Source organism: Barbatula barbatula, assembly GCF_947034865.1.
Source record: "Barbatula barbatula genome assembly, chromosome: 1".
In the NCBI taxonomy this organism is placed as follows: domain Eukaryota; kingdom Metazoa; phylum Chordata; class Actinopteri; order Cypriniformes; family Nemacheilidae; genus Barbatula; species Barbatula barbatula.
This window is the reverse complement of record NC_136766.1, coordinates 30,578,684-30,594,079: the sequence shown is the minus strand read 5'-3', so window position 1 is coordinate 30,594,079 and position 15,396 is coordinate 30,578,684. Positions and strand designations below refer to the sequence as shown.

The window sequence follows — 15,396 nt, the reverse complement described above, 5'->3', positions numbered from 1 at the left end:
TACCCTTCTGGGGTCATTCCACCGAGACTCCACTGGACTCTGTGAGACTGGCAAGGACAGCCTGTAAATCATCTGTACTTATCCTATTGGATCTATCTGCCACTTTTGACACTGTGATTCCTCACATCCCCCACAGGGCTATGGGTGTCTCTGGAACAGCGCTACAATGGTTCAAGTCCTACCTCTAAGGTAGGTAATTTAGAGTATCCTGGAGAGGTGTCCCAACATCTCAATGCCAGGTTGCCTCAGGGCTTAGTGCTTGGACCATTATACATACAATATATATTTCCAAATACATCACATCCCTAGGTTCTGTCATTCGAAACCATGGCTTGTCCTATCACTGCTATGGGGATGACATACAACTCCACTAGTCATTTCGGATCACATTGATGTCCAATCCTGCATGACTACTGGTCCCACCCAGCTACATTAATTCTGTGTCCCCGCTGGTCCTGCCCGTCTCCATGGGTCCTGTGTCATGGCTGAGTCTGCCCAGCACCATGATTCCTGTGCTCCTGCTGGCCCTGTCCAGCGTTCTGGATCTCCATGGGATGCACCGCCTTTGCTGTTGACTCGCAGCTCCTCAGTTCTACCCCGTCTGCACGACACTCAGCTCTTTGGCTCTGGCTTCTTCTCCACCTGTTCGTTCCTCGGTCCTCCAGGCCCTTGACTCCATCTCGCCGCATCAGCCCTTTGAAACCGCCTTGGCTCGGAGTTCGCCTTGGCTTCGTGGTCCATGAACCCTTATGCTCCACAGGCTCTCTCTTTCTTCCTCCTCCATATTGTTTTTCACCCAGAAGCCCTGTCAGTGCACTGCCTTGGCTCCGCCCTCATCATCTCCACCTTGCTGTCTCCCTTATCGCACTGTTCCAGTTCCCTGCTCAACAGTCCACTCAGACCTCCTACATCTGTCCATCGGTGCCTTGCCTGTCTGTTCTCTGACATATGCCTGTTGCTACAAGATCAGCAAATTCTGTAGTACTTTTTAAATCCATCAACATGGAACCAATTAATACAGACTTTTTATTTTTCTACTTCTTTTTGACTTCTTTTATCCTTCAAAAAGTACTTAGCTATGTATACTGTGGTAGGCTAACTGAGACCAGTTTTATTGCACTTTATTGCATTGTTCCCCTTGGGTTGTTCTAATTGCTTCTATTGTTTATCTTAATTTTTAAAGGTTTAAAACAAACATTTGGTGCTTTATTTTTGGGTGAACTATCACTTTTGGATGGCTTGGAATGTTTAGACAACTTTAATAATGCTTTTGCATTCTATTTATAGTCCCATAATGACATGGAAAAGAACAATCAGCAAAAATCTATTTGAAAATAAAACAATAGATCATGGAATGACATGAGGGTGAGTGAAATGTCATGGTAAATCTGGGAAATACACCAGACCAAATGATATTTTTTTATGATTTTGGTCATAAAGAATAAAGTGTTGCACAGCATTTCTTGGCAACAGAACACTTTCCCAAACACACCTTTCAGTTTTCTCCACTTGTAGCAAGCTCCTATAATTCCAATAATCATAACAATACCAACAATTCCCGTCCCAACTGCAATGAGCAACAAGTCCTGAGGAATACCTGCAATGTTTAATTACACCAGATTATAATTATTACAAATACCATATCCTATAAACACTGTCACAATATTTGTTATAATGATCTAAAGCTAGTGATTACCAGTACAACAGCTAATTTATAATAATTATTTACTAAACTAAATTTAATGATTCACAAAACTGTTCTTAAGATAAATTATAGGAAATTTGTAAGAATGTTCCAAAATGCGATTCTCAAATAGTTTCTTAAGACCATATTGGTTTTTTTTGTACGAATAAATTACATATGCTGTTAAAGATTACACTCATCTGCTTGTGTATCTGCTGCTGTATATATTCATCTTTTCAAGAAACTACATTTATGTGTGCCTCTTATTCTTATGTCTATATATTAGTGCGTGATCTGTATTATAATTGTCATAATACTTTTTGTGTGTTACTACTGCATAATGTCTGTGACCCTCTCCGCTTCGAGTCACTTTGTCCCAGAATAAATGTAAAAAGCACTCTGTTTTTAATAATGAAATCTAAAGTAAGGGAGCTAGACCTCATCACTAGTATATCAATATTAAAATTAAGATTCTGGCTCAATACAATATTTATTTGTATTAATGTTAAAGGTATTGTAAATTTACAATAGCTTTTGTTTTCGAGAATTTGGATTCCTCTTAATTTTTTTCCAAAGATTGAAAGTAATTTTCTTCCTAAGAATGTTTTGTGAATACAGCCCCTGTGCAGCAAACCCACCTGATGTCTCGTTTGTTCTATTTTCCTTTTTGCACATCACAGTTTCAGTAATATACTTAACGCTGATGATGTTGCTGGCTGTGCAGTTAAATGTGGCTCTCTCTTTTGCCGTGAGATTGAAAGACAGGTGTGATCCATTTCCCACCTGATGGCCACTCCAGTGAAAGGAGGCATCCACATTCACATTCACACGGCCAAACGCCAGACAGTGAAGATGAAATGTACACATGTTTTGTGACTGCAGCCAACTTACATTGTTCTGAATCTTTACATCTCCGATAGGATCTGTTACAAGAAAATCCAACAGAAAACAAATTAAGACGCTATGAAATGACTATTCATGTAAATATCATTATTTTTATAATATAACCTTGTTTTATTTCTTTTTAACTTCTGAATGTTTGTGCATTGATTTGGTATTTGCTGATTATTGTTGTAATGCCATTAAACTTATTACATTCAAGATATTACTCTTACCATGCACATGTAGCTGAATTACTTTTGTTTCAAATTGTTCATTTTTTCCTTGTTGAATAATACTGAAGATTCCAGAATCATTGAGCTGAAGGTTTTTAACTGTAACACTTATATCATTCTTATTAGTGTGTAACCTTCCATCAAAAAACTTGGATTTAACTGTGATGAAATTGGATTCATAATACTCAGCAAAGGTCTCAGTGAATTTCCACTTAACGTCAGTAAGATTTACTTTTGGATAATCCGTCATTAGATGCAGGGAACTCCCAACAGCTTTGTGTACAATCTCTGGCTTTGATTTAGCACATGACTCTACAATAAAGAAAAAATAGTTTATAATAGATAAATATATCATAACTTGTAATTATGAATGTCATGAATTCTCAGCACTAAAATGGCATTTCAAGATGCTTGATAAACACGTAGGTTCCTGTATAAAGGTAACATCTGCACTAAACACAATATTTACCTTTTTATAATTAACTTATTTATTTGTCCTAAAAATGGAAATTAATGTCATAGAAGGCATAATGTAACTTTTATACATATCAGCACAACACAAATTTTAGAGAAAACTGTTATAAGAAAACTGTTTGTGGTGCTTGAAAATGATTGCGTTTTTTGTAAAAAATAATTTGTTTACCGAACTAGACTTAGTTAAAGGAATTGTTCACTTTCAACATACATTTTCATAATAATTTACTAATTTAACCTTGCTCTTCACATAATACGTAATTATGTTGAAAAGGTCACGCTTAACTGTTTTTTGTTTAAAAAGCTAATTTCGTGTCCTGGATTCCGCCTACGTCAAGCGTAACCTTTTTAACATAATAACGTAATACGTGAAGTCGTGAACGCGCAGAACAGAACAAGGCGAGCATTTGAGTTTATAAAGCATACCATTTTTTTTATAAATGACCGATTGTTTTGCTAGATAAGACCCTTATTCACCGCTGGTATCATTTATATCCCTTTGAAGTTGCACTTAAACGGTAATTTTGAGCTTCAACCGTTTGGAGTCCTTTGAAGTCCACTATATGGTAAATAATACTGGAACGTTTTCAAACAAACCAAAAAATGTTCTCGACTAAAAAAATTCATTAACATCTTGGATGACCACAGGGGTGAGTAAATATTCATGAAAATGTATGTTGAAAGTGAACAATTCCTTTAAGTCATGTTGTTGCTTTGACTCAAGGACACATCTCAATGTACATGTGTTTGTTGCAAAAACATGGAATCAAACAGACTCTATTAATTAAATATATTTAAGTGAGCAGTAAAACATAAAATGATGCATAATTAGAATAAGAAACCCTGATACTAAGCTGTCTGTACCCAGTTGGCTGAGGCATCTCTAAACTTTTTTAAGTTCACTTTACTTGGTGCTCATATGCCATACTTAAAGGGATATTATTTACCAAAGCATTACTACACCATGTGTTTTTGTCGCCAAAATATCCCTTTAAAGGTAAACTCTGCAGAAAAGTTAAAATTCTGCGATGAACTACCGTAAAGTTATTCGACAACCCTAGGACATCCGTTCATCCATGTAATGCAAATTAAGATTGTTTTGATGAGGCTCAGGAGCTTTCCGACTCCCTTAGAGATAGCAACGTAACTGAGATTCCGCGCTTTAATTGTCAGTTAGGTTGCTGTCTTTGAGTGAGAGTCACAAAGCTCCCAAACCTCATCAAAACTCTTTGGCTATGTTCACGTTTGACTTCGTTTTTGACAAGAAAAAGGTGACAATGGTGTTTTATTTGTAAAAATAAGCTTGCAGCGTTATGACTACAAATAGCAGCCGGCAATGACTTGGGAGGTAGCATTTGGGCACGAAGGCAGCCAAGCCAGCCCCGGATTGGCTAATCAGGAGCACCAGGAGAATTCAAGGTGGGCTGCTCTGTTTTTTTGGCCGCGAGGGCCGGTGTTGTCATGGCACGGTTGAAATGTGGATGCTGCTTTCCCTAGGCTGCCTGCACTCACAGCAGCCCTAATCTTTTTATTTATTATTTTACCGCAGCCCCACTCTTTTTATTTAATATTTTTTCGCAGCCACACTCAGAGTGCAGCGTGCAGGTTAATGAAGACATGATTATCTTTTGACTCCCTGGCTCCGCCCCCGACAGCGGCACTGCAAGTTGCTCAAAATGAACAACCGTCAGAAATAAAAATGGATAACTGAAAGCGCAAAGGCAGCACTTAAAAGGCTTGAATAAAAAGGAAGAAAGCTCTGGAAACTGACGCGGCCAAATGTTCTAAGCTGACCACATTTTTTTCTTAAAACAAATGAAGACGACGAGACGGCCGGTAAGCTAACGTTAAGGTAGTTAGGAATAGGAGCACTGCAAGATGCTAGCGGCCGTGCAAAACAAAGTTATCTGCAAACCACGGTTCATGTATCAATCTTTTTCTTGTAGCTCTTCAGCAGCAGAAAGAAATTATCATGTCTTTGGACAATGACACCGTGATAGATAAAGTTGCAGAGGCTCAGGCGTTTATTAATGTTTTAGGGTTGTCCATGTTTCCTTGAAGCTACACTTATGCAGAGGAAAAAGAGATGAAACAATCATTAGAAAGTTATACTGTGAAAATAGTCAGATAACAGTACAATAGTTTTATTATTTAACTAATGTTCTAATATTTGTGAAAAATATTTGAAGTTGTAAAGCAGACGTTTCATTGAAAAAGAAATTATAGTGTCATTAGACAGTGTAATACATTTTATTTTAATCTTTTTTTATTTAATTTGTTTTATGTTTTTGTTAGATTTTTTTCCTCATTTCAATGTTTGGATATTTATGAACACTAATTCTTAAAGAAAATAGATTCTGATACTGTCCTGCTATTTACTGTTCTAATAAATCTTCACTGTGAAGCTAAACTTAGGCTACTGTATTTTCACTGAATTGGAAATTATGATATTTTTGAAAAAAACAATGAATTAAAAGGCTGTAGAGAACAGTGCGCTTTTGCAGACTTATATTCTGAGGTTTAAATTATCATTATTTTAATATAGTCAGTCATAACCTAAAGTGGGCCGGACTAAGGCATGAAACTCCACTCCAGGGCTGAAAATGAGGCCTAATCCGGCCCTGAAGGCAGCTCAGAGAAACCAATTCAGACAGGCTTCATAGGCAGTTTCGTGCCACGAGGAGTCAGTAATCCGCCGCTTCCGATGATTCAGAGCGTGCAGCGAACTGAACACATCTTTTGAAAAGATTCATGAACTTATTCAAACAGTTTTGACTCAATAAATGCTTTCAAAAGAATAGACTGCAAAAGGAATCAATCACTCGGGAATGCCCGTAAAAAGAGACAACAACCTTGAAGTAAACAACACATTTTATAATGCATATTTTTTTTAAATGAAGCAACGAAGGAACGTCACGCAGTGTAACGAAGTAAAAGTACAGATTTACTATTAGAATATACTCAAGTAAGTATGTGGCACAGCCTTAATTCTGGTTTGGAAGATGAACAGATGTCCTAGAGTTGTCCAATGATTTGAGGGTGTGTTTGTCTTTAAGAATGTTAACAGAGTGTATTGAAACGAGTTTACAACTGACTATATGTCAGACATATGTCAGATTTTACTTCCACAAAAATACACAACAAACTGCATTTTAACTAATGTGTTCGGAGGTAAACAAAATGCTGCAAACAGGATCCAGATTTACCAAAGCAAATCACCTAAATGGTGACTTTACATAAAACTCTCTTTTGCTGTTGTATTTTTACTACAAAACAACATTAGTAATAATATTAAGTTTAAACCTCTATGACATTTTATTAACAACTATCCATCTGATTTTATTCTTTAAACCAAGCATAAATTCTGAAAAAAACAATGAAACCTTTTTTTTAACCTTTTTGTTTATCTTATGTTTAATCCTTTGAATTAACTCAATATTCCAACTGTGTAATTTGCTCACAAAAGAGGCTTCACAAAGAAATCTAAGATGCCTGAACTACTTTAAATAAACTGAACAGCATGCACTGTTAGCCCATAACTGCTATTACTAGAGTAATATATTGGCAACACTGTTGCCAGTTACTGTAGGTAAAACATCTACAGAAAATGCTGAAATTTTGTAAGTCGCCATTAGTGTGATCAGTGTTTCGTTTAGTTGGACTGTTGGCTCTCATTTTAAAATGTACTTTTCCTGACTGTGTGCACTAAACATGTTTGTTTTGGAAGATGACATTATGGTCAAAACTAACCATATGGTAGGACAGTTGTCAAGAAGGAATTAGACCAGTAAAATATGTGAACAATTGAACAATTATGACAACCAACTGAACTGCATCATGCTGCAATGCATGCTGGGTGCATAGTCCAAAACTCATTCTTGATTGTTTGTCACCATTGACAAGACTTGTATGTCAAGTGTTTAAGAGTCTCAATTCAAAAATGTTTGACAGGTCTTTCTATTTCAACAGCTGTATTAACTTAACTAAACCTATCTTAAAAAATCACACATGCTCAATTATTATTATATAATTATCAACTTATGAATTTATGAACTCATGAAAAACTAATGCAACTAACAAAATGGACAAAAAGCAACAATAAATTCAAGAATATTGTTTTGCACATTTTACACATTAAAACTCATCCAAATATCTCATAATAACAATAATATCTCATAATTAAAATAATTTATTTGTAAACAACAATCCTAAAAATCAATCATATCAAAAGTAATCCTAAAGTCAAATTTACAGTTGACAGACAGTCTGCTTGCTTTATTTGTGTCGTTTTGCTTGCACAACGCATTTCCCCTTATTGAATGTTTGCTAGAATAATAAAATAAGAACCACGTACTTAGTAAATATCCACAGTAGCTATTTATGGGTACATTGTGGTTACAAAAATGTAGTGTATGTTCACACAAAGATTGTTGTATAGTATACTGCAGGCATGCCACCTTATTTAAATGATTACCTCTTAGTTTTAAAATACGTATAAATATTTTTTTATTTCCCGACTTTATTCCCCAAACTTTGCAAATTGTTCCCCATTACCTACAGATATGTAGTGTAGATGTGCATTATTTTGACAATTAGTTACGCTTTTAATTCTGTTTAATTATGCGGGACATTGTGGGCCGTAATCTAAAGCGTTAACAAAGATCTTACACAGATGACTGAAATAAAGTGAAAGTGGTGTCTATAAGAAGTCAAGATGTTAATGATGTTTGTGTTTAATTCTCTTCTGGTGAGATCTTGATAGATTTCATGTGTAGATTTTAATGATGTATCTTCAAACAGTCATTCCAGTAGTCACGAGCTGGCAACAGTGTTGCCAATATATTACTGTAGAAATAGCAGATAAGGGCTAACAGTGTGTGTAAACTCAATATTTTAAGGAAACAGTCAACATTTTAGTTGAACTAACTCAGGAAGATGAGCTGAGGTAGCTAAAACCTCAAATCATGTTTGCAGTGAAGATACAGTAGAACCTTGAAATAAACTTTTTATGTTTGCATTTGACCTGTTCTAAAAATGACAATTTACAAATTTGAGAGGAATTTCAATTTGATATTGTACATTGAGATCCTTGTTTTACACTAAAGGGAACTGAGACAAATGGTAATACAAAAGGTGCAAACATTCACTGATGTTGAAGAGAGAGGCACACAAAAGTTTAAAGGTAAAATAATCTTAAACTAGTGTAAAGTGAGCTTGGTACATGATTTTCAGGGGAAAAAGGGAACTAAGGTTTCCTTGTTTTCTGCAGTGAATGTTTTCATATAAAAGCAGTTGTCCACTTTTTGCCTTTTGTTTCAGTCTTGTTGCATTAATATGTTACAATTATTGTATCGGCCAATATACTGTGTCGGTAATCGGCTTCCAATGTTAAAGAATCATCGTTATCATTAAATGTACGGTCACCTCTATTCTTTAATCTTGCACGGTTGACAATGTACAATGAAAGGTCAGCGGACCTGTGACCTAAAAGTATTACTGTACTAATTCTGACAGGTATGACGGTGCCAGAAAAGTGATTGATTTCACACATGAATCGGCTGAGGTTAGTGATGTTTCTCTGCTCTTAGGCCCGGTTTCATCGACAAGGGTTAGCCTAAGCCAGGACTATGCCTTAGTTCATTTAGGCTATTTTAGTCGCTTTTGTTGAAATGCCTGAAAAAAACATTACTGATGTGCATCTTAAGTCAAAACAAGGGCACTGACATACAGTATTTTACGATATGTCCTGGCAAATAATTTTCATTTAAGACAGCTCAAAATCGTTTTTTTATGGGACTAGTCTTAAGTCTTGTCTGTGAAACTGGGTTTTAAAGTTCGTTACTTGTCATGCAAGAGAAAATGTATGACACTCTACTAGAGCTGTCCGCATTGTCTGTAGATAAGGCTTGAGGTTTCCTGAGCTCAGCTGCCTTTTTGCATTGACTAAACTGATACACACACCATGCATAATGAAAATGAATTAAAAAACACATGACTTATAACTTAAAAACAACAAAATATGCAGACCTATTTCTTTTCAGTGACATTAGATTATTATGTTACATAAAATAACATGTGCTACTATTTAACAGAATAAAGTTACATTTTATTTTTTAAAACAAAGTTATTTCTTAAAGTACTTACCCTGCTGAAGTAATACCAAAATAATTCCTAAAATGGAGCAGGTCTTTTGAATGATGTTCATGTTTAAAAGCTAAAAACAAATGACTGAGGCATCTGACATAGCAGATACAGCAAAAACAAGATGAAAAACCTACTTCCTCAAACTTGCTCTGTTGTCTCAGTCTGTAAATATATTTTTCGCAGTTGTTTTGATACACAATAAAGTGGGTAACATAACACGACACCAGAGCTTGTGACGCGACCTTTAAAATGCACATCATCAAGATTGTTTGAGGTTTAGGGGCTTTCTAAGCTCTAAATCTGTCTCCACCTCCCACCAGGGTCTGTGTTTCCTCACTGCAGCATATAAGTTGTATGTTCATTCCCAGCAAGACTGCAGTCTTGCAAATTATCAAGCAATTTTAACAAGCCACCATTATTGTGTATTCTCTTTCCTATTTAAATTCCTACGGTAGTTGTTCAATAATAACACTCGTGCATTAATAAAGAAATGTATATTAAAGTTAAGCTGTAGTAGGTTACTTTTTGTGATGGCTGTTAAGCTGTTATAAAGATGAGAAATAACACAAATTAATACAGAAATGTATTTTGCATATTAACAATATATACCATATTGCAATTTCAGATATTCAAATATGCTGTGACACTATAAACAGAATAGTTTGCTGACACACAGACATCAACACTCATCAGAAAAACCTCAACAATGGTGACCGTCTTCAAACTAATTCAGATAAACAGATTAACTGCAATGCATGCTGTAAGTTTCAAATGAGTTTTGTACTATGAGTTAGCCTGCCTGCATTGCAGCATGATGCTTTCTTTTGTTGATTGTCACCGTTGTTGCGTTCCATACGCTGACTATTGATTTCTAATTGATTCAGCAATTTTACAATCTTTTATTGTTATTTTCTGTTAGTGTATAGTTGGCTTTAATCTGCATTAACTTCACAATGTAGGATCACACAATATTCACCCATTAACAACACAACTTAATTAACAATTACAATCATCATCGCCTGATCCCAATAATCTTATGAATGCCGTTTGCATGACAACTTGACATTAAGGTTCAGGAGTCACAAGCAAACACTAATCACAAAAATGGTGATTTTATTGAAATTTCAAATGTTTTCAACATTAATTCAAATCCACAATTCTTAACATTATTTCAATGGCTGCTTGCTATTATGGATGCTATTACACTTATGTGGATATACCCCATATAATTCTCTGGCAGTTTATGGTATTGTAAATATATAATCTCACATCTTCAGGGAACAACAATGAAGTGTGATTCCAGTAAAAACAGTATTAGAGGAAGTTAATGTAGGCACCTTCCTTTTAGAAAAAAAACGATTCTACTTGTCAAAGGGCTGTCACAAGCGAGTGAAAGCATCCACATCAGAGTTCAAGCTCAAGTCTTCATTGTTACTTTACAACAATTTTAGGAAGTGACTATGTATTTGGTTCGCATGGTATGAATCCTGTTTCTGTTTCATAACCACCCATGCATTTTACCACATATCTAGTAATTGTCAGAGAGAAACTGTGTCATTTTCTCAAGAAACCAGTTCAAAAGGCACGCATTGACGTTTCTAATGTATGCATCACATATGTAATTCTATGATGGTATATCAAAACCAGAAAGAAACTATTTTAGGCTGTGCATGACATTGCAATGCAGAAAGGAAGTGAAACTGGCATAGACAGACCTTTTAGATCTTATGGAAAGATGTTAGTCAGAGGGTTTTAAAGAAATGGCTCTGTTACAGAAACCCACTCAGGTTTCATCACAAAACTCTCAATACACATTGTTGTACTCTCTTATTAATAATCTCTCAGTTTTAATATTAAAAACACATAACAAGTACTTTTAAAATACTGTAACTAGTGTGTGTGTGTGTGTGTGTGTGTGTGTGTGTGTGTGTGTGTGTGTGTGTGTGTGTGTGCGTGCGTGCGTGCGTGCGTGCGTGCGTGCGTGCGTGCGTGCGTGCGTGCACTATTGTGCGTGCGTGTGTGATAGTGTGTGTGAGAGTGAGTGAGAGTGAGTGAGTGAGTGAGTGAGTGAGTGAGTGAGTGAGTGAGTGAGTGAGTGAGTGAGTGAGTGACTGAGAGAGAGAATGGGTCTTATTCACTAATTCTGTAATTGCGTAGATTTTTCGTTTTTATGCACACTAACCTCCCACGAAAACTGTCCGCCTAATTCACAACACGTGCTTAAGCACATGAATTTGTTCTTAACCTCGTCCTAATGTTTGTGTCTTATAACAGGGATCACAGGATTCTTTGAGCGTCATCTCTAACCTTGTTTTGGTGCATTTATATTCCACCACAAGACTTGAAATGGGAAGAGAGAGAGCTCCTTTCTCGTACAGGCCTTTGTTGCTAGGGCATCTTGGTAGTCCAAACCATTTCCTCACACGTGTACCCACCCATCAGTGGGTGGCAACATGCCAAATTGGAAGCACAAGAGTTTTAGCTTCCCAGGAAGAGCTGTCTTATTGATTTTCTTGAGTCCACTGACTGTGTCTTGAATGAGTAGTTCTTTAAGGACTGCGGTGTACCACCGTCCAAGGCTTTAGATTTTCCGTGACCGTTGGTATGGGCTCACCCTCTATACAGAACCTGTCATTGGTAAGCCGGATGTATGATCTGATTGGAGGTAGGCGCATCCCATTTTTCAGAAGCTCTCCTCCAACAAAGGCTGTACACAGCAGCTCATGTGGTATTGATCCAAAGGCATTGGCAAGATCTAGAAAAACCACATGCAGTCTCTCTTCTCCTTTTTTGCCATTTGCAACTGGTGCCAGATGATGTTAGCATGTTCCAAACATCCAGAGAAACCCCATATGCCTGCCGTCTGCACCGAAGTGTCAATGAAGTTGTTATTCTTCAGAAATCCTTAGTCTATTGGCCACAAAGCTGAAAATATTCTTTCCTTCCACATTCAAGAGGCTAATCTGGCGAAACTGCATTATAGTGATCAGTGTTTGTTTTAGTTGGGCAGTTTAACTCTTGACATATTAGTATAAATTCTTCTCTGACAGTTTGTTATGGTGTTAAAACTGTGTGTAAATAAAACCTGGCTTTTGGTCGTTCAAATTGTCATGATCATCACAATGTTGTGTGATTTTCCACACTGAGAGATTTTTATGAGAAAAAAAACGTAGAAATTATGTGGGGTTCTTCACACACAAACATCAAGAATCAGCTTGTGAATCTTCACAATGGTAATGCCGCAATGCATTGTGGGTGCATTATACAAAACTGATTCTTGACTCCCAGAATGCATTGCAACATAAAGCATTCCCCCATTGTTGAGATGCATTTGCTGATTCTTGAAGTCTGTGTGTGGGCAAGTGTAAAAGGATTCTAATGTGGTTGGTGTACTTAAAACTTGTTCCTTTCGTATGCAGTTCTTTCCAGACTCATAACAATATAGCTTGACTATAATTTATAAAAGTTACTCAAGATATAATGTAACTAATGAGCTGATGATTGCATACGTATCAATCAAAACGCATCTAAACATATATTGACAGAAAATTGGTTAAAAGTCAAACTGACCAACTAGAGCAAACAGTGATCACCATAACGGTGATAGAGACCTAACAATTCTTTTCAACCAAACGTTAACAATAAAAAAAAATTCTCAATAATATAAAGAGTTAAAGATGACCAAATGTTTGTGGCGTTTAATCTTCCTCTGGCGAGAGGTTTAATCTTTTCTTTTTCTTCAGTTGATTCCATGAAAAGCTGTGGTTGAGCTGTCAGTTGTAGTTGTTTCCATCAGTGATTTTGCTTGTTATCACTTCATTATCTTATTTCTATTCAATGTCACATTTAGCAGCCTGTAGTATGGACACCAAGCAGTGGTCATTTAATCTGGTTGCAATTCAAATCTGAATCTAGGACAATGTGTAAATATGTGTTTGTATCTGCCAATCAATTTTGTAAATGCCAGTTTACACATTTGTGACAATTTTTCTACCACTTCAAGTTCAGAAGACAGATTTGAGGTACATTTGGAGATGAATGGCTGTGGCATGGTAAAAGCAGGTGATACCGAAGGGCCGGAGGCATACTGATCCCCAAAGAGAAACTACTTTTCAACTATTGATGACATCAAACCTATCAATTTATTATTTCAATACAATTTTAACAAAAATAAACTAAGCAGTGTTCATTATATCTGGGATAACCCATGTGGAACGGACAAAACTGTCTGGGACTCAGATGACAACCCAGATCAAACCCATCTCTACCCCACATTACTATGCTGGCAGGTGTACATGCTCAAGAGAAACATGATGTCCGACAAGAGAAAAAGCATGAACAACCCTGAAAGACAGTTATAGCTAGTGATGACAAAAATGCGGAACTTGTACGGGCGAAAATCTGATCGCATTGGCAATAACATCCGTAAAAAAGATCATCCTGATTGTAAATCCTGCATGAAAGATGGACACTGGACGAGGGACTGTGGTCATTGCTCTTTGTGTGGGAAAACTGGTCACTGGGCAAAGGATTGTAGAAGCAGAGGTAGTGATCTGAAGAAGAAAGCAGACTGACTATGTGAGCAGAGAAGGGAGGAGGAGATTCTGGGTGTGCAGCGGATGTGGTAACTATCTACCTACACACACAAACAAATACAACTATAGAGCTATCGCTCTCTGCAATGGTTATTCTGGTCTGTGCGCTCGTGTGCACTTAGTGTGATTTTATTTGAATGCCAGTCTGTTTTCTTTAAAGTGCAGAATTCTTTGCCACATGTTTCACTAACTGTTGATGGAGACAGTGAGAGGGAATTTTGAGACATGTTTGTGAAAACAGGTTGTGAAGTTGTTTTTATGTGCTTATCGATGTCTTCACAAAGATGAGATTGCAGTTAAACGTAATATTGACCAAATAGCATATTGTTGTATCCCTCTAATGGCTGTTTTCACAGCATCAGAAATCCATCCAGCTATCAGAGGTGTCAACCTGTCTTTGGGGCCAGTATAAATAGTACATAGGATGGATAAATAATTGTGAAGCTATTACAATAACTACAAGGTCTGATAATCGCCTGTTTTTGAAATACTGTAAAAGGAAGACGTTATTGTTCAATGTAATGATTCTCCAATGCGCACCCCCATTTCAGTAAAATTAGATTGGAGATGTTGGCCAACCTATAGAATTTGTACAAGACCTGGGGCCTGTACCATGAAGCTGGTTTAGGTGGCTAGCCAGCTATGTTTCAGTTTAGTTTGTGGCAACCCTGGGTTTTAGGTACCATAAAAGTCGCTCGGCTTTATTCCAATAACTATACTTCCAATAACAACTGATGCATTTGTTGCATCAAAGAGTGCAGAACAGTACTCTACTCTCAGCCAGTCTTGTCTCATTGTTCCAAGGTTACCAGAGCGGGCAGGACGCAGTCCAAGGTTACCGGAGCGGGCAGGGCGCAATCCATTCCCAGACCTGACAAATGCCTGACGAAGGACGTGGCGACTCTACAAAACTTCAGTCGCTTTTAGATTATTAATGATAATTTTAAATCTAACTTTGTTTTTTATTTTGCCTTGTTGTGCAAGCACTGTCGAGCTTGTGCAGAGGCTGCAGTTTTTGCCAGAGGGGAACTGGAATCCCCTGGTTAGGCCTGGTCTCCCTCTGAGGTTTTTTTTCTCCTCCAATGGCCGGGGGGGCTGCTAGAATTTGATAGTCTTATTTAATTTACACTGCATATAGGAATTTATTGTGTGTCTGATATTTGACCTGTGTTTTGACTTTCATAACCTTTTATGTTTTACTTATAGTCAATGTTTTCTTGTACAGCTGCTTTGTAACAATGAAAATTGTAAAAAGCGCTATATAAATAAAGCTGACTTGACTTGACTTTATTCGGTGTTCGTCGCCATGGTGTCTTACGCTACACGGCTAACCTGCTCCGGGGCAGGCTATGTTCTGGATTCGAGATCTCAGACTGAAGTTTGA

General features: G+C 37.0%; 1 protein-coding gene across 2 annotated transcripts in view; it reads right to left on the bottom strand.

The window, feature by feature from the left end:
- Positions 1-9,773, bottom strand: part of LOC306894823 (uncharacterized protein) — a 43,685-nt gene extending 33,912 nt beyond the window's left edge. Inside the window, exons 1-4 of one of the 2 annotated variants that reach the window (XM_079457651.1) lie at positions 9,418-9,773; positions 2,800-3,111; positions 2,323-2,607; positions 1,493-1,597 (exon numbers count right to left, since the gene is read on the bottom strand). In XM_079457651.1, coding sequence (XP_079313777.1) covers positions 1,493-1,597; positions 2,323-2,607; positions 2,800-3,111; positions 9,418-9,478 — 763 coding nt within the window. In that variant the 5' untranslated portion in view covers positions 9,479-9,773. The remainder of the gene's footprint in view (positions 1-1,492; positions 1,598-2,322; positions 2,608-2,799; positions 3,112-9,417) is intronic. The other variant, XM_079457650.1, reaches the window with a different exon arrangement.
- Between the last annotated feature and the right edge of the window lie 5,623 nt (positions 9,774-15,396).